The sequence below is a fragment of the Bos taurus genome, chromosome 10 (assembly GCF_002263795.3).
Source record: "Bos taurus isolate L1 Dominette 01449 registration number 42190680 breed Hereford chromosome 10, ARS-UCD2.0, whole genome shotgun sequence".
Lineage (NCBI taxonomy): Eukaryota > Metazoa > Chordata > Mammalia > Artiodactyla > Bovidae > Bos > Bos taurus.
The window spans coordinates 48,889,696-48,909,787 of NC_037337.1; the positions used below are offsets into that span (position 1 = coordinate 48,889,696).

Consider the following 20,092-nt stretch of genomic DNA (forward strand, 5'->3'; position numbering starts at 1 on the left):
TAGGCTGTGGAAAGTGAAGGGCAGAAGTGAGAGAGGGGAGTCATAGCCAACTCTCCAGGTTCCCGGTAATGACCTTGGAATAAGAAAAACATGGAGTCATCATGGTAGGGGGAGCCTGTGATTAAAAAGGAGGTAGGGGAGTTCTGGTGAGTTTGGTGAGGGCAAGAGAAGTCTGCAAAGAATGGTTTTTAGGCTTCTCTCTTCTACAAAGCACAGATTTTTCTAAGCCATTGTCTCAACTCAGTAGTGCAAAGTAAAATAACCATTTTTAAGCAAACAGTACTGCCCTTTCTCAATGAACAGAGTTTAAGGAAGGCTGCCATCTTTCCAAATATTTGGAAAATTGTAAAGCCTTACTTAGTAATCAGGGAAGGGACATGAGGGAAGGAAAGAAATATAATCTTAATCACTGCTTCCCCAAGTGATTTACACCTTAGCAACAATGATTGACAGTCAAGGAATGTATCTAACTCACTTTTATTTTTCCCTTGAGGAAAGCACTTGCGTTCCCAATTGTTTTAAATTGCAGAAGCAGTAATTGTTTTAGGAAGGCAGGAGAAGCGGCTTTTGGGAGCTGCAATTTACCGCTGAGGGGAATATGGACTCTATCTCTAACTAAGATCACTAAGGCCATATTCAGGACAGTTTTTCCTGGGTAAACAAATACCAGTTTAGTCAAAGGAGAATAACAAAGGAACCAATTAAAGGCCTAAGGGAATAAATTTCACCCAAAATGTTAATAAGCTGCTACTGGTAGCTAAAATGAGCCATAGATGTTTTTTAAGCTGCTTGCATCCCAAATAGAATCATTAGTGAAATGTAATAGGAAAAGTTTGTTTTTCTCTCAAATATTTGAAAATATTTGGGGCCATGGATGTGTTTTGACATACTTACTGTCCCAGAGGAACTTGTTCATTACACTACGCACTTTGATATATATATTTGATATATTTACTTAGAAAAGTCAAATGTGACAAGCTGGGTCAGGTGCATCAAGAACTTTATTAACAGACTAACACTAACCTGTTACAAAAGGTGTGAACGCTGCTCTGGAAATCTGTGCTTTGATGTATGGGGAAACCCACACATCTGATTTGGGGGGCAGGGAGGAGACGATCATGGCATTGTTTGTAGGTGCCAACAGACAGCCAAAAGCCAGGGTTCCTTGCAGAGACTGGATTAAGGTATCAAAACTGTTCACATCTCATTTACATCACTCCGAAGGGTGGACCACAGGTTTTGCTGATTAACACATAGACCATGGCAAATAGCATTGTGTATCTGAAATCAGACCAAGATCAGTAACAGTAACACAAACCATGTGTGAAGTTGGGCATATGGCGGTTCCTCTTAGGCTATTATCTAACTAGGTTTTTTTTCCTCTTATTTCTGAAAAGTCTTTTTTTCCAAACCAGGAAGTTAGCAAAAAGCAAAATGTTCCCTGATTCCCTCCCCACCCCACCCCCTAAATACACATATTTATGTCACCTTCTGGTATATAACAATATTTTTTGTTGTCAAAATTTGTAAATCTTCTGAAAGAAAGGTGGGGGTATGTGTTAAAAATGTACTGATTTCATCATTGTCTCCGCAGGCAATAGGAAATGGTGGATTGAGTATTGAGACAAGAAAATCAAGCTACTACCACCTGAATATTTTCCACTCATCCAATTTGTACTGTTCCTTCATACTGGAGTTTGGGATCAAAGTAACACTGCTGCAGTTCTTTGCCACCCTTGGATTTCATTCAGCACCTACTATGTGCTGGGGAGTTTCAGTGAAAGCTGGGAGTGCAGAATGATGCCTACAATGATGTGACTTATTAAAAGCTGTTAATTATCTGAATTTTATCATCCAGATGTTATTAACGCCTCTCTAGTATATCTTTTATGGATGAGACTGTACATTTAATAGCAGTAGTACCATGGGAATTGACAATTAGCAGCTACGCATGAACTAGATGCAGTGTGGCATATTTCATCCAGCTTAGATAGTCATCGACCAAACAGGCCAAAGTTTTCTCCAGTAGAAATTGCCCTGCCAAGTGGTTTCTGGACCCTTCTCGGAGAAAACTGCGAAGGAGCTGAAAGGGACCTCTTCCAACCACACCAGAAATTGGCTCTCCGTGGCAATGCTAAACTCACACAGTTACATCAAAGCGATACGGGAAACCCACTGGACGTCCCATCCCAAAGTAAGAAGTGCCACACCCTCAGTTCCCCCAGCGCAGGTCGAAGTCCTTTTTAGCATCTCCTCAGTCCTGGGCTGGGCTGGCGGGGAGCTACCTGCGGGTCCCCAACGTGGATAATCGGATTTGTCTCTTCCCAGGCTGGCTGCTGATGGGGACGAGTTCTGCTCCCGAGAGAGTCCCAGAAGTAGGTACAGAATCAATCTCACGAATCTTAATTGCTGTCCCTGGGCCGAGGGAAGGGGAGGATTGGGGCACGGGAGGCTCTCCCTTCCTCCTCCACTCTTTTCCCCACCTCCCAAAATTGGCAGCAGTCCGCGGCTCTCGGTCTGGGGTCTGGAGGGTGGGGAATGTGGGTGTGGGGGCCGGCTGGAGAAGCTCTCGCTAGCGCTGCCTGTGGCCAGACCCGCCTCCCATCCCCTCTCGGGCGCACACTCACGTCCACCCAGACACACTCCGCGCGCTCCCTTGCGCTCTCGCTCGCCCGCCCGCCGCCGCCTGCTCTCTCCCTTTTGCTCTCCCCGGTCTCCTTCTCCCTTTTTTTTTTTTTTTTTTTGGTACCATAGAGTTGCTCTGAAAACAGAAGATAGAGGGAGTCTCGGAGCTCGCCATCTCCAGCGATCTCTACATTGGGAAAAAACATGGAGTCAGCTCCGGCAGCCCCCGACCCCGCCGCCAGCGAGCCGGGCAGCAGCGGCTCGGACGCGGCCGCCGGCTCCAGGGAGACCCCGCTGAACCAGGAATCCGCCCGCAAGAGCGAGCCGCCCGCCCCGGTGCGCAGACAGAGCTATTCCAGCACCAGCAGAGGTAGGAGGCTGTGAGAGGGGCTGAGGAGGGGGCGGCGGGAGCCCCGGCGCGGAGCGGGGGGCGGCCGGGAGCGGGCGCCCGGGGCGCGGGGTCGGGGGCCGCGCGCTAGCTGGCCGCGGCGCCTGGAGCTCGGAGCAACCCCTTCCCCTCCCCCCTCCGCCCCCCAGAAATGTTGCAAACTTTTGCAGCCCGTTCTCGGGTTGCGGGAGGAGAGGGGGGCGGGGGAGGCGGCAGGAGGGTTGACAGCCGGCGGGCTCACCCCCCTGGCTTTGATTTTTTTCTGCAAAGAGAGGAAGAAAGCCGCGTTGCTCAAATTAAATACTCTCCCCCAAAATACGGAGGACCGGAGAGTGGGGGCCCGGGAAAGAAACTTTTAAAGCGGCAGTGTCCTTTTAAGAGGGGGGAAAAAAAATCCTTTTGATGGCCATCCTCCTCCCCTTTTACCTTTTCTCCTCCTGACAGTGTCGGCCCGGGCAGCCTGAGACATGGTGGGTTTTCGGCCCCCCGCAGAGGTGAAAGGGGTGTTAGAAGTGAGAGATCAGGGCAGCCCCCCCTCCCCCGGGGTGGAAAGGGAGCGCTTCTGGACTTGGGGCGGGGGAGCGACGTGGTTACCTTCCCTGGAGCACAGCCGTGGATTTGGGATTTGGAAATAGGGCTGGGGGAAGCGGGGTGCTGGCGCGTGAGGTGCTCGCCAAGTTGTCTGGCGGGCGCCGCGAGGGGAGGTGCGCAAGTTTGCAGACCCGGGGTTCGCAGCCCGGCGCCCAGGCTGGCGGGGGGCGTGTGCGCGTCAGCGCGCCCGGGGCGGCGGCGGCGGTCCTGTGGGGCGCTCCACGCGCATTCGGAGTGAGCGTCTGCAAAAGCAAACAAGCAGAAAAAGAAAGATCGCAAGGCACCCAAACTTATTTCAGCCCTGGGAAATCCTTCCCTCGCCAAGCGTTTCTGCAAGAACCTGGGAATGGTCAGTGCGAGTTGAATGCTTGTTGGATAGTGCGATCGATGCCCCCCACCCCGGGCAATGTTTTACACACTTCATTTGTAGGATCTGTGTGCGTGTGTCTGTTTGGCGGGGGGGCGGCTCCATGACCCCTCCTTGCTTTTTTTCTAATTAAAGTGGAGTGTTGGGAAAAGCTCATCCTCTTTCCTCTTTTTTAAAGGTATGGGAACCTGGTGTGGGATTTTTCTTTGGGAGGGGGGTTATTTGAAAACGCCCAGAGTTTATAAAGAACAGGATGGCTTTAATTACTGTTGTAAATAATGTATAAATCACGCCTGTCACTCCGGAGGAAGCCAGCTCGCACGAGCCGCCCAGGGCTGGGGGACAGAGATCTCCAGCCCCGGCTTGGGCACTGGCCCAGCGGACCCCCTCCTCTTGCCACTCAGCTTCAGGCAGAGATGCGTAGAGCTGGAAGAGGCAAGTGGGGGGCCCCAGAGCCCCTCCTTTCCTCTCAGTGTTAGAGTTGGAGGTAGGAATATGGCTGATCATGTGCTGGCTGTTTTACAGTATTCCCCCCGCCCCCCCCCCCCCCGCCCCACCTTAGCCACACCCCCTGTCCAGGCGCTTTCCCATTCACGGAATTCGAGTACAGTAAAAGCCATCAGGATGACACATGCGAAAAACATTTAATTAAAGGCGATTTCGGAAGAGCGAACACATCAAACCGCTGTTTAAGGGAGAGGGAGGGGGCAGCGAGGGTCGGGAGTATAGGAAGGGCGATGGGGCCGGGGGCCGGGACCTGCCGCTAGCTGGGTGAGTTTGTGTGTAGAGAGCTTTTGGCTGCAAAGAGTATATTTAGACCTGAGACGGTGGATTTGGAATGCGAGCGGGTTATGTAACAGGGTTAATCAGAAACACTGGAGAAAATCCCCTTCATGTGTTTCTGAGGCTTTTTTTTTTTTTTTTGGAAGAGGGGAACATAGTATGTAGGAAGCCGCACTAATTTCTGATTTGTGCTGCCACCCCCTCTGTCTTAGCCATCCCCCTCCCGTGTGTTATTAGCATCTTCAGGTGTCATTCTTGCCAGAAGGTGTTCTTGCAAGAGATCAGGGTGGCAGGCTGCAGAACCGACTAGCAAATCCGTAACTTGCTGTTCTTGCAAATTATATAACCGATGGGGCTTTCTCGGTACCACCAGCCCCGGAGGCTCAGCAACAAGGGAAGAGGGACAAAGTGCAGATAGGATGCATCTTGTGCAACTGACCTGCTGACCCACATCCCCTGGCCCCCTAGTGGGCCACCCCCCACTCCCTCTTCTTTGAACCCACCTCTTGTCCATCCCTCCGGAGAGTTAATGGGGGGAGGGAGAGGAGGTAAGGCCCAAACACTCAACTCACATCCTGCACGCAGGCACTCGGTTATATAACAGTCTGAATGGAAAAGGAAGGTCAGAGATGGAGGCATCCTTTAGCTAACACAGCAGTAGTAATAGCTTCCAGAAATTATGTGCATTTGCAGACTTTAACCTCAGATGTACTGTCTGCTCCTCGGGGGTACCAATCTTTGTGCATGTGAGCTAGGGAGAAAAAGAGGGAACGTGTAAGTATGCTCAGTAGATGAGAGTGATTTGAAAATGGGAAATGTTTGGGTTTTCAGATGATGTAATGGAATTGGCAGAATATGCAAGTCGGCTCCCAGAGTGTAAGCGGCAAGAAAATTGGAGCTGGCATCCAGTATTAATGTTGCATAAATTACAATATCGGAAAGAAATTAACCTACACACTAGGTGATTACGCCTTTTTAATACTTAAAGCATACAGGCACACAACGCAAAAGGAAAAGCAAACACCATCACCTTAAAATCAGCATTTTCAACCTCAAGGAGGGTTGAGTGGAGACTTTGGCCTTGGGTGAAGAGAGCCGCTTTCTGATCTGGGGGATGCTTTCCTGGGAGGTAGCGGGGTTAGCTTCCAGGCAGCCAGTGTTTGCAGTCTGCAGAGATTGTGGTCAGGATTCTCATGACATTGAGGTGACCTCATGAGACATTACCTAGGTAGACTTGAAGCTATTGCTGGATTCTAAACTCCTGGGAATCCACGGGTGAATGGACCGTGCACCGTTAGTGCCTGCACTTCCAAAATCAAATATGTGACTTTATAATCTGAAAGACGGCCTCCCTTTCTTTTTACAACGGGGCAGGGTATGTTAGCATTTTCAGCAGAACTGTTTTGTTTTCAGGGTGTTTTTAATGATGGCTGTTGTTGTTCAGCCCATCTTTCAGCCCAATGAAAGGGAAGAAAGGCAGGAGACAACATGGGAAGTAAGAATGAAGCGGAAGAACCACAGCGAATCTTTAATTTAACAAGGCTTTCAGGGGCTTCAGGGAGCCCTGAGCATTGTGACATAACTGTTGTTAAAAACCCTCTTCCAGAATCTCATTAGTATATGCATGCCAGAAACTTACACATTCTACCTCCCTAAAGTTATCCTCAGGGGGCTGTGTGCCACATCGGTGGTCTGGAACACCGGTGCTGCAGGTGGATGGCTGATAGGGCAGGCTGACCTAAGGGAAAAATTGAAGCCAAAAGATGGGATTAACACTGAAAAGCTCAGTTGGGTTGAGATCGAACCCCCTGGAAGCTGAGCTTAGATTGACTTAAAATCAGTTAACAAGTTTAGTTGTAGCCCTGAGGACTTCTAGACCCACAGGAATCTTTGCCTCTCAAAGTACTTCTCCACAATTCACCACTTCAGTCTAGGCTGATTCACTTTCTGGTCGGTGCTCTTGCCTGGCAATTTCGAGCGTTTTCTAGAGATTGATTCTCAGATGAGCTTTTCTTACGTGGACCTGGCTCTCCCCAGTGAACAAATGATGCCCTGTAGTTTGAAAGAGCTACTGGCTGGGATAAAATTCTGTGCCAGGGGGATGGAATAATTATTTTTTAAACTAAGGGACTTTCATTTTCCAGTAAATTGCTCATAAAAACATTTATAATTATACCCTTTAAAAATGTAATAGAATAATTTTAGAAAATGCATTTGAGGATGATTATGAAAACCTTTTCTGTTGCTTCCCCCTTCTTTCTTAAAAAGAATTGAATTATTAATCCAGAAGTCAAATCCTGAGTGGCTAAAAACATTTACAGCAGACATTTTTTTTTTTAAATATTAGTCACCTGCTGGAATTTTCCAAAATCTTCTGGTGTTAAAAGGAGCCCTTGGCTTTAGAAAACATCTCGGTTTCTGAAACTGAAATATGGAGGTTGCAGGGACGGACCCCCTAACCAAGAGACATTAAGCTTGTGTTTTCAAGTCGGTAGAGCTGGGGGGTACAGTGCATACTGCTGTTTCTACACCAGACTCCTATGAGGGATGTAGGGAGGTATAGGATTGTTAATTGCAATAGGTAGTGCCTCCGAATGCAGATATTCAGAAGGTCTTTGGTGACAGCTGAATCGTTTTTGAAAGCAAACTGACTCCTGTCCAGAGCTAGCCTTTGGACTGTGAATCAGGCAAGCCCAGGTGTTCTCCATGAGCCATACTCGGTCACTTCTGAGTTAAGATGCACAGTTTTCTCCTGATTCTCCCATTCTTACCTTGAGGAAGTTGTGTGTGTGATGTCGGAAGGACTGACTAAGTTGGGTGTTGCTTAGAACCCTGTTGATGGAGTGTGGGCCATTATAGCACGTACCACTTTTTCTGAAGGTGCTGTCCCCAACCCCCACCATTTTTCCAGTCTCCTTCTAAGCTCATCTATGTATTTCTGTCTGTGGAAGCAAAATACTTAACTACATTTCAGGTATCTGGGAGAGAGTTGTAATGTGATTGCCCCATGTGCAAAATTTTTTATAGAAAATGTCACTGTTCTCAAATATCGTATCCTCTTTGTCTTGTACAAGCCAGTGTGCAGAGACTCTGAGGTAGACAGCATCCTTCCTCCTGGAGGGACCCCTGACCCATTCATCCCAGATTAGAGATAGGTTCCTGTACAGCAAGAAGAGTCTGCTTTGAAAGGCCTTCAGGTGCCAGAGCGAACACCAACCTCGAATGTACAGTACCTTTCTGAAAATGAAGACTGTCTTCCTTGCTGAGAATTTAAGAACAACCTCCTTTTTGCTTCTCTCTGTCTCCCCAAGATGTTCTCCCTTCCATCATTTAAAATAAAATGTTTTTTTTTTAAATGAAGATTTGTTTTATTTTTCCCTTGGTATCTCATTCAGAAGGGCAAGTGTTGGTTTGAAATGAGCTGTTAAAATGTTCACCCATCTTATTAAGCTGTATGTTAAGAAAAATACAATTGAATCCTTGTGAATTAATGCTTGCCCAGAACTCTCCAGATAATGAGTGTTCAAGCATTGATTAAGATACAATAAACCATGATTTTTCTATAAGAGTTTCAAAGCGTCACTGATGAATTTGTTTTTCTGGCACAGTGAGCAGAAGCACTTTTTGTCTTTTCCTTATCAAATGTGTTTGAAAGTGTGCTGGTCCCCTTTCCTGCCCTGGGAAGAACACTGGGGATGTAATTGAATCTTTCTTAGAGATTTGGGGATCCTTAGGGTACCACAGGCTCACTGTTCTGAGGATGAGTTCTGATTGTACATTATAGAACTGTAAATGGAGATGGTGTTAGAGATTGGGCTAAATCTGTCCTGATTGTAGCTTGGAAATGGTTGGTGGTTTGTTTGTTTGTTTGTTTGTTTTTTTGGTTAAATCCTCAATATCTGTCTGTTTTGTTATTTACCTCCCTTGCTCTCTGAGTTGCAAGTAGCAGAATAGAAATTCATGTCAGTTAGTTGATTCTGGTTAGTTAAGGTTTTTACTTTAAAATTTCAATCCAAGTCTAGACGCTAATTCTTTCTCTAGAAAATGTAAACTCATTCTCAAAAATTTAGCAAAGCTATTGTATTTACAAATAAGTTATGTGTTGTATTACCATAACATTATGCAGTTTTTTCCCTGTGTAATGGTACACAGAAATATCAACTAATTTTGCTTCTTCCTTATATGTGTTGAAAGGGTTTCATCAACCCTGAAAGTTAGGAAGTTCTAGAGTTAGAAGGAAGACTTTTAAGAATGCCAATAAAGAGCATATAGATTTCCCCAGAGGAAGCTGTCTATCCAAGCTTAGGCTTTTGTTCGCTGGACAGTGTGGTACCGCATCATCAAGGGCTGACTTTCTCAGGGCCCTCCCAGCTGACTTAATGGTTGTCCGTAGTTGTCTTGTGATATCTTTGATATCCTACTGTCGAAAATTCAGCTTGGGAGTCTTGGTGTTCTTTTGTGACAGCCTTGTTGTTGTTATTACTTTGCTTTTGGAGTAAAGACACCAAGGAGGTTGTCTCAAGAAATGGTTAGAAAAGTGGAGTGAGGCATAATGAAGTATAAATGTACCATAGCCCATGGGTTAGGCAGGCTCCGTTCCAGGTCTGGCTCTTACGTGCGTGCTAATATTAAAAGGAATTATAGGTAGCAATTCCCTTGTGTTGGTGGAAGAACATATTTTTTTCCTAACATACGTTTATGGCCTCCACTGACACATCATTATTACAAACCGTCTCATCACATTATGTGCTGTGGCACATTGGCAGTGGCGTGGCCCTGCAGTCTCCTGGTGGTTGTCTTGTCCACAGAAAGCGGCCTCCAAGGCACTGTCTGTAGGGCCCACAACAATGGTGAGGACAGGTTTCACACAGTCTGTGAAGTGCTGGAGGCCTCCAGGCCCTCCCAGGCACCCATGCTGCTTTCCCTGGAGCTCAGAGGAATAATCAAGGTGTAGAGGATTTATAATCGCCAGCCTCCAGTCATCTCTAACAGCGTGATCGGGCATCGGAGTTTTGATCATCAATGATCATGAAGTTTTTGAAAACAGTTAGGAAGTGCCTGCATCCGTGAACAGACCGTGATAGATGAGGTTCTTCCTGGGCACCAGGAAGGGTACCGCCCAGTGCAGGATTCTCACGCCTGTGAAAGAAGGCAGCGCACTGTTAAAAATACCTAGCTTACTTCGGGGGAGGATTTGGCTGAATACTGATGAAGTTTATGAAATATGAATGTTGTGAAGTTGCTGTACGTAAGTGGTAGGCGTGTGTGAAAGAAGTAAGAAGCAATAAAAGGGTGTATAAATGACACCCTGAAACTTGATGGACTTGTGTATGTGACAAGAATGGTGATGTTTGGTTCTGTGCCTAATGGGGGAGAATAAACTGGCTTAAAATCTATGTGTCAAACTCGATGTGGGACTAAAAATTAATACATATAGAGTCATTTGACTTATAAGCAAAGAGTGCTACTGAGGAGAATCAGGCAGGTTGCAAAGAATAGAGGGGAAACGGAATGGGGGAGAAACAGGAGGGGCCAACACTTGAATTTATAATAAAGTATGCTAATCACTGTTTTAAATAATCCAGACTATTAATGACTAGGTAGAGAATTGCTGCTAGGTAGAGAATTCATTATAGCCCAACAAAAAGGTATCGCTGCGAGTTTTAGGTTGTGCGCGAGAAATCCTCTTGATCCCCAAAGCATAAATGCATGTACTGAGAAGCAGAACTGCACACATTGTAATTTTTTCTGTCTTATCCTGATTAATTGACAGCCGACTGTATGCCTCTTTCCTGAAGGTGACTTTACAATCTCCAGACACAGACATTTCTCTCAGAAGTGGAGTGAAGGAAGGAGAACCACATACTAAAGTGTGTTTCGCTGGGTGAAGTATTTGGGAGGAGGGAAGATAAGAGTGGTGGAACAGGGGAAGGGGGTCGTGCGTACAGAGATTAAGGATGCTGCCTTTTGGGGGCTGGGGAGTGGGGGCTGCGAACCAAGGAAGGGAATCTCTAGAGGGAAGGAGACTTACGTGCAAAAGAGAATGAAATTAGCATTGACTCTGTAATGGCTGGGAACGTGCCTTTCTAATTTTAAATTATCTTTAACAAGGACGATGAACAGAGGAAAAGTTGACACTTTGAGAAGTTATGACGAACTTGTCGAGAATGCCAATTGACAAAGGCAGGTAAGGGAATACTTGGAGCAACAGAACAAGAACAGGTCTGAAGGGCAGGCCGATGTGCTTCCGAGTGTGTTAAGGGAATTGGCGGGCGTGTTTATTGACTCTTCTAATTAGTTTTAAAGAAACCTGAAGAAATGGACAGAGACGGAGAAGAGACGCTCTGATGGGATGCCGCCATTCCAGGAGCAAAGAGACCTGTATCATCCCTTAAGATCGATGCCAATCATGGGGAGGAGTGACTGCTTAAAAGTTAATGGATTTCTGAGAGTCAAATCAGAGAAGAAACAAGGGTATATTTCACAAGTTTAAAAACTTTTAAATAAACTGCATTGCTTTTCATTTTCACTGTACAATCATAAAGCCAGTGAATGATGGTAAGAAGGCCATAGTGACAATACAGCATGTACTCCCAGGAAAGTTTGCATGACAAGGATAATATATCTGAAAGGACAGGGCACCTGGAAGGGTGAACTGCCCATAACTCTCAATTGTGCAGGTAATGAAGCAGGGGGAAAGCACGGCAAATGAAATACTTTGATCATCAAAGACGATGCTTCTTTCAGTGATCATATTGGTTGACTGATGCTGACAAGGGTGAAATTGCCGGAATTGTATTTTACCGTTTCTGGCACTCGTGACCCACTTTGGATAAGCACGTTTCTTTGAATAAGCACAGAAAGTGCCTCAAGATTGGTGAGCTGCTAAACTTTCTTGAGACTCCCAGGAGATTCAGTATAATAAATGGGGTTCCCCTGAGAGGACTCTAGAAAATTCTAAAGCTTGATGTCTAATCTTGAGCGTGAGGGTACATGTTCACATATATGTAGGGCTCACTCATGAGACTGCCATTGGTCATGTTTTATTAGACTAAAACCTGTTAGAGCCAGCAGGGGTCTTATGAATCATCTCATCTACCCTCTCTCCCCTTTTAAACTGGCTTTCACAGAGGTCAGAATATGCCTGAGGCCCCATTCCTAGTAGGTAACAAGGCTGTGACTAGAACGCAGATCTTCTTCCTCCCTAACAATGTTCCTTCCACTTGTATGCTGTGTCAAGATGCTCAGAAGTTCCAGTAAGTTCCTTTCCACCAGGAGATGCCCCCCTCTGAGGCTATTACAATAGGTATCAGTTAACCAAGCCTTAGGTGGAGATACGTTTGAAGGTCAACACACTTTGTCTTGGCTGTGCATCAATAGCAGAACATTCTCAGTATTATTATTTTTTAATCCCATCGGGCATTTTTATTATTCTTTAAAAATTAGCTAGTAAGCTTGTGGCTCTGCCAGTAAAGCCATTCAGGGGCATAGTGAAAATTGTGTCTGCATCTCCTGCTCTGATTTAATAGAAAGTAAAATAAGGGATGTAGAGTACGGCATTCTGTTCTTAGAGCCTTTAAACTCTCTGGAACTGGAGGCAGCCAGCCCTAGCTGTACAGTGGGGGAGGGCGTCTCTCAGCAGCTGTCATCTTTCCTCAAGGCAGAGGGTTTATCTGGGCTGTTTATGGGGATGCTCCTGAGCAAGTCTGCAAATGGGATACTATGTAGTCAGTAAAACTCATGTTGTAGTGGAAGATGCTTGGGATCTTGTGCTTAGTGAAAAGTCACAGCTTTCATAGTAGTGTGCATGGAATGGGATCATTTTTATAAAAACTGTGTGTGTGTGTGTGTGTGTGTATATGTTCGCATGGGCCCAAATGTACATAAATGATGAAATGATAAAGTGGTCATCTCTGGATAGTGGGGTTATCTATGAGTTTCTCTTCCTCTCTGCCCTTCTCTATTTTCCGAGTTTCTTGCATTAATGTGTGTATTATTTTTGTAACTGGAAAAAAAATAAATCTAATTTTTTTTCAAAGAGATTGTGTGTTCTGAAACTGATGCTACTTTGAGGGAACTGATTCTGAACTTTTAGTATGTTGCAGGATATTTCATGATGTTTCAGGATGAAGCAAGTTTTCTGGCCCAAAGAGCAGCACCTTTGATGGTTGTATTTAGCCAGGAAAACAAAGGTCATTCAGCTTGGATATGAAAACAAGTGTCCTCATATTGGAATTTCTTGCCCTTCTAGTGCAGTGTCCTTCATGTGTTTATTATGAGAAAAACGCAATATATTGAAATCCAGTACACAGATATATCACACACATCAATAAACTTTGCATATAAATTATCCATTACCTGCAATGCTCTGTTATTTTTCCTCTATTATTTAAAGACAAAATACAAGTCGTGAGCCACCAGATTGGTTTCACCGTCTATATGGGTGGCTCCATGAAGTTGAAAACCCGTATCCTTGGCATGAGGCTGAAGCAGCCTTTCTGTGGGCCATGGCCTGACTGGGAGGGAAGAAGGGAGGGAAGGAAGGAGGGAGGGAGGTTTTTCCATAGTCACTGATGTGGGAGTCCAAGTGTTACTTTATTATAATTTCAAGGAAGAGTTTAGGGAGGGAAAATAAGGTAAATACTTGTTATTTGTAATCATTCAGGATCTTTATGCCCTTTTAGAACATGCTCATTAACATCCTATTTCATTTAGACACGCATCTGTCTAGTCTGGTTCAGCATATAGATTCTGGGAATCCCTTTGCTTGCAGTTTGTCATCACTGTGTACAGGCACGAGGGTGGTAGTCTTTCAATCAACAAAACTTTACCGAGCACCTTCTCTGTGCCAGGCACTGTGCTAAGTAAGCTCTGGGAAGAAAGCAATAGACTAGGGAACTCAGAATCCCTGCCTTGCTTGATCTTAAGTTTTCCTCGTGACATCTTGGTGTAGCCCTTTGTCTGGGTCTCCTTTGACCAAAGATTTCTAAGGTTTCTCTTCCACATCTGTCTTGACCTCAGCCTCTTTTCTCTCTCTCTATTCCTAGTATGGGCTAGGGCTAAAGAATCTGCCAGCATTGCAGGAGAGCCAGGTTTGATTCCTGGGTTGGGAAGATCCCCTGGAGAAGGGAATGGCAACCCATTCCAGTTTTTTTGCCTGGAGAATCTCATGGACAGAGGAGCCGGGTGGACTACAATCCATGGGGTTGCAAAGAGGCAGACACAACTGAGGAACTAACACTTTCACTTTCTTTTTTCACTAGTACAGGCCCTCCTCCTCCTCCTCCTCCTCCTCTTCCCCATCTGAGTTCCCACTTTTGGTCCAATCTCCTTGCTTCCTGAGATCCTACAGTCATTCTAGCTCCTGATAAGACTCACGCTCTCCCTCTTGTAGTTCTCTTTTACAGTGTTCAGACACATAGATGACTTTGCTCACTCAATCAACATGTCACTTCTTCCTTTCCAGGTTTCTTTACATTGTCTTCTAGTATTATTTCCTGGGCAAGAGTCAGGTCCTCCCAAGAAGATGAGCTCCATGATGTATTCCTTCACAGCTCAACGCCTTGCAAAAAGTAGGTGCTCATCAATTGTACAGATTGTCTCCCACATTGCCCTGGAGAGCTCTTTGTCATCTCAGAATATTCAGGTCTGCACTTCTTAGAATATTCAGCTCTGTAATCACAGCTTCTACTTGCTCCTACCTCCAACTGGGTCTTGGGTTTGGACCCAGCCACCCTAGTTTGTCCCACTTCTGTCTCTCTTGGGTCCACCAATCCTGCCCTCTGTTGTGGCAGGCCCAGGCCTGCTCCAGTCTTGAGCAGCTCAGACCATGATGAACAGCTTACGTGGTTGTTACAAGCCTGCTGGGAGTGGGGCCCAGGTGTGCTAACTGTGTGGCCTTTGGTAAGTTCATTCACCACTCAGTCTTTTCCTTATGTCACCTGAAAACTGGGGATGTTAATGATGCCGGCTTCCCAAGGTGCTTGAGAAGCTCCCCTGTGAGGATGCCCATACAGCTTCTGGCGTGATGCCTGGCACACATCCAGTGTCACTCTGGTGACGGTGGTGATGGTGAAGCACATCCAGAAGCAGAGCCCTTCCATCTACCTCTCCCCATCTCCTCAGGTCTGCAGCCCCTTTTGCTTCCTGTTTCTGATTGGTTGCTCTGTGAAATTAATGAGTTCCAGGACATCAAGGGCCTTTCATTTAACTACCAGTTCTCTCTCCTGGACTGGATCCTATGCCAGTCCTTCAGTTCATCTGCCATAGGCTAGATTCTGCCAAGTTCAGATGAATCACTTAAGTTCAAGCCCATCAGCCACCTGTTGGGTTTCCCAGAGGTTATATACCATACCTGCAACTGAACAAGAGGAGAGTCCCACTTCTGCCTGCTCCCCTCCCCTTTGTCCTCCCTATTCCCGTAGTACTGCTGGCTGCCCCCTCCAACCATCGAGGCTGGGGGAGCACCCTCCACCCCACTGTGCTCGGTGTTCTCTCATGTCTCATTTCTCAGCACCCCATCTTTGCCTGCCCTCCCTTCCCCCGTAGTCACTTTCTCCTCCCTGCCAAAAAATCACATTGGAGAAGCCTGTCTGCAAGGGTTCCCATTCAACTTGCTCTACATTAATGCTCCACTATGGTGACCCACTGCTGAGTCTTTCACTTGTAATGTAATCTAATAATTTACATGCACTTTGCAAGCAATACTCTCTGAGACTCACAACCTGCTTGAAATCACTCTGCTGTTACAGTATTTGAGCTGATGAGAGAACAGCGTGAGAAAGAGTAGTTATTGGGACTACAATGACGTTGGGTAAATCTGGGAAAATAATGTTAGCACAAGATGAGGGTGTGCTGATGGATTATAATATCCTTTCTTAGAGAATCAGTTAAGCTTGCTAAGGGTCTTTGATTGATTTTTGGCTTGTAATTGGACTAGGCTAGGTCAAAGTGTGGTGGGGTAGAAGCGTAGGAAGCTAGAGGAAGTGAGTCAGGCATGGAATCCTGTCTTCCTGGGATGCTGTGAAAATGTTTTCATTTTGATATACTACATGACTTTTACAGAATTAATTGGCACAGTGATTAGGTTGTTTTATTTCTTCACTCAAACATGTTGGAAGCTGATTCTAATGTGCAGTAGTAATGAAAATAGAGTAATGCTGTAATAATAGTGCTATTGTAAAGTGAATTACACCATTAAGCATCTATTTTGTCTAATCTGTATTGTGATGGTGTGGGTGATACACACATACAGACTTAGAGTAGCTGGTCTTTAAGAAGCAGACTCTAGCAGAGAAGCCCCAATCCTATAATACTGAACAGTCAGGGAATGAAAATAAACCGCTGTTCAGTGAAAAAGTAAGTTTTTATATCTTCAAATATACACATTTTCATACACATATACACACACAGGCATATACATATTGTACCAGTCAGGCAGATCAAAAAGAAAACGCGTGATTAGCATTAAAGTGCTTGCTTGTGTTGCCTTTTTAACAACTTGGTTGGTTTGCCTGGGGACAGGTATCAGTTATGGCTGACCAAGTCAATTATAGTATCAAGGATAGCATTTGAAAACAAGGCTTCGTGTATTCGTTTCAGCCTTTTCATCCTTATTATCATGTCTGAGAGCCTCTATTAATGGACATGTCTCAAGGTGGGGAAAAAGCATTAAGGACCCAGAACTGCGGTCATTTTATTCTGTCATTCATCTCCCAAGAAGGATCACTGGCCAAACAGCTTCTGCCACAGCAGAAAGATAAAGACATATTTTTATGCCTTAAGTCATAAGCTAACCCTTGAGCAGAAATGGGATGTGTGAAGGCGGCCTCAGATATGGCTGCTCCCAGTGGGGCATGTGAATTACTCTTCACTTTGGTTCCAGGGACTTTAGCCCTGAACCTGCAGGAGGATTGGCATCACCGGGCAAGTTTGGCAGTAAATGAACATGGATTTCCAACCATGTCCAGGGAGGTCCTGAAGACTTACTTGGTTCATCTCTGGACTCGGTTTCTGACTCCATTACCTCCTTTCCATGTTTTCGTGCAGAGGCCATCTGGAAGGGATTTTGATGGTGCTCTGCATTTCTCACCTGCCCTCACTCCATTGTTGTACATCAGTAGCATTGTCAGTCAGCACCCCGACCTGGTGATCTGAAACCCCAGAAACCCCTCATCCGAAGAGTTGAGATTTTATGTGAGCATGCTCAGTCGCTTCAGTTGTGTCCAACTCTGCGACCCAATGGACCGTAGCCCACCAGGCTCCTCTGTCCATGGAATTCTATAGGCAAGAATACTGGAGTGGGTAGTCATTCCCTGCTCAAAGGGATCTACCTGATTCAGGGACTGAACCCAGGTCTCCTGCATTTGCAGGCAGATTCTTTACTGTCTGAGCCACCAGGGAATCTGAGATTTTATATAGTTTAAGATATATTTACCTTTCATTATATAATGCTTACTCTGACAATCAAAAATATCAAAAGCAAATTTTCTTCATAAACAACTGAGCATTTTCTGTATCTCAGATCAACCGTGTTGATTTTTAAACTCCATGAACATTTGAGGAGAAAGTACACAGCATCCATGGCTGGCATCTGGATTAAGAAAATAGTAAAGAAAGTTTATTGCAGATTTTGGTAAAAAAATCAGTATCATATCGTTCCCAATAAAATATTACAATGAAAATTACCATGGTGTTTGACAACATGTTGGTATTAATTGGTCTTGTCCGTTACTATTTCTCAGTAGCAAACACTCTGGTTTTAGCGTTAATTAGTTACAGCCTTTATTGAAGTCACATTTTGCTGCATCAGCTCAGTTTATCTTTTCTTTGATCTCAGTTCCTGGAGGGCAGTGTTGTAGACCGTCTTGAGTCTTCTGTACATCTCTGTCTCTTATTTGGGCATTCAGTGAATGCCTTCAGGATGCTAGTGACGGTACAGTTTAGAATCAATATGTGAAAAATGAGCCAGCCAAGGCACAACAGGGATGAGACAAGAAAATCTGATATTCTTCGAAAGCTTCAGATGTTTAAAGGTGATGCAGTAAATTGCCTTCTTTCATTGATGCATCAGGTATTAATTGAGCACTTACTATGTGCCAGATCCCCTCTTGGTCAGTGGAGGTACAGAGTTGAATGAAAGGAATTGATGAACAGAAAAGACACATTAACTAGTAATTTAAAAAAAAAATATGGAGAGGGCTATAATATTTAAAAAAAATTATAATGCACATAAGGGCAAAAAGACTTCAAAAGGAATCAGGGGAAGCTCACTGGGTTCATCTGCCTAATTTTTTGAAAAATGGCGAGTGATTTGGCTAGAGGGCAAAAAGTGAGCAGGTGTTTGAGGCCAAGTTTCATGAAGTGCAGGATCATGAGACGTTTAGGTTGATGAGTGCAGTTGAGCCTTGCCGAAGAAAGGACCAGGAGATGAAGATGGAGAAAGAAGGCAGGGACCCAGCTAAGCTTTTTGGACCTTTTTCTAGGGCAAAATTTTGAGCAAGTGAAAAATACCTTGTTTCTTTTTGATAGAGTAGTTAAGGGCTTCCCTAGTGGCTCAGTCTGTAAAGAATCCACCTGACGATGCAGGAGACTCGGGTTCGATCCCTGGATCAAGAAGATCCCCAGGAGAAGGGAATGGGTACCCACTCCAGTATTCTTGCCTGGAAAATCCCATGGATGGAGCCTTGTGGGCCACAGTCCATGGGGTCGCAAAGGGTTGGACATGACTGAGAGACTGAACACACACACACAGAGTACTTAAGCCTAAGTATGTTGAAGTTGGGGTGGAGGATTGATGGTGAGAAGGAGCCAAGTCAGGGGATGTCCGTGGTGATTCTGGAGAGACATACTGCAGGCTGGGGCTGGAATGGGGCTCAGAGGTGAAATTGGAGGTGCATGATAGAAGTAGTGACAGCAGCGAGTCACCCCAGAGTTGGGTGTGATTATTGGCTGGGATGGCTTGACGACAGGGGTTCCATTTTGGATGGGCTGAGTTGGAGGTGCTGGGGACGTGTCTTCTGGGCAGCTGGAAATGTGGGTCTGGCAGAGAGTATGAGACAGCATGTCAGCTGTGGAATTAAAGAGACAAACAAACAATCATTTAACCAGGAGGGATAGCTGGGGTGGAGATGTTATGAAGCAGCATTTTTGAAGGTGAAATTTTTACATCAGGTTTTGTTGCTGGATTTTGAAATGCAATACTGAGAAAATACACCTAAGGTTCAGGTGGGTATGGCTGAGAAAGTAAAGAGGAGGAATTGGTGCAGTGACAGAGAAAAGTATCATAAAAAACTGGCTTTAGACTCAGAAATCCTGTACAAGGCACGCACGCACGCACGCACGCACACACACACACACACGCACACACCCCAAACCAAGAATGTCTTTAATTCAGAGTGAGGTTTTAAAGCATATCGATGCTCCAGATTGCATTTGAGTTTTATCTGCTTGGGTGGTGGTCTCCTTCCCATCATGTCTAACTGATGATTGTAGAGTTGTTGCCCTTTACCCCCACCTTTTAAAAACTTTCTGCACAGCCCAGGATTGATTTATCCTGTCTCTAAAGGGAATCTGCCTCATGCTTGGCAGAACCTCAAGGTTGGGAGAAATAGAATGAATAATCGCTGTGAAGAGGTCTCCACACTGCTCTGGGAGAAAGACTTCATGGGAGAAAAACTTGAAAGAAGGTCTTGAGAAAGAACATGAGATCTTCAAAGGATGGGTCTAGCCATGGGAAACAAGGGAAGATAAGGGAATATTTTTTATTTTTAAGTTTACCATTAAGAGACAGAGAAATGCACAACACAAGTAGTTTGTTGGTAAGGAGGTGGAGACAATGTTGATGATTCTAATGGAATTGCTGGTCTGCACACTGATGGCACTTAGTTTGCAGGGGCCTTTCACGTATTCAGTGGCCTCTGAAGGCCCTGGAAAGAAGCTGATAATGTCCCAGACCATGGACAGACTAAAGAATAAAGAAGTGCTGTGTAATTAGGGAGCCCCATTGACTTGGAACAACTCCAAGGTGTGCGACAGGAGGGGGCTTAGCCTGCTGGAAGGACCCTCTCTTCACCTTCTGACGTGGTGGCCAAGCTCCTATTGTTTTCAATGAGCTCTAACTAAACACTTTCCCCACAGATACTCCGCTAATATGTCACATGAATTATTTGTGTTATCTCCGAGCTGTGAAATTAGAGTCCTTTCCCCACCGTGCAGTAAGTAGATTAACACAAAAGCCTGTTTTGTATGGTATGGGGGAAACCAAGCCTGTATCAGGAACTGTTTTGTGTGTGTTTGATCTGACAGTGGGGAGGCCTTGGGACGCTGGTGCCTTCTAA

General features: G+C 45.3%; 1 protein-coding gene and 1 long non-coding RNA gene across 4 annotated transcripts in view; both read left to right on the forward strand.

Moving 5' to 3' along the window:
- The first annotated feature begins 2,728 nt into the window (after positions 1–2,728).
- Positions 2,729–20,092, forward strand: part of RORA (RAR related orphan receptor A) — an 809,950-nt gene continuing 792,586 nt past the window's right edge. For 2 of the 3 annotated variants that reach the window (XM_059890518.1, XM_059890517.1), the window contains exon 1: positions 2,815–2,995. In XM_059890518.1, the coding sequence (XP_059746501.1) occupies positions 2,830–2,995 (166 nt within the window). In that variant the 5' untranslated portion in view covers positions 2,815–2,829. Of the gene's footprint in view, positions 2,996–20,092 lie in introns of all 3 variants that reach the window. The other variant, NM_001192861.1, reaches the window with a different exon arrangement.
- On the forward strand, positions 4,525–13,104 carry LOC104973154 (uncharacterized). The gene is made up of 2 exons (XR_809298.4): positions 4,525–10,624; positions 10,866–13,104. It is a non-coding gene; the product is annotated as an uncharacterized lncRNA (long non-coding RNA).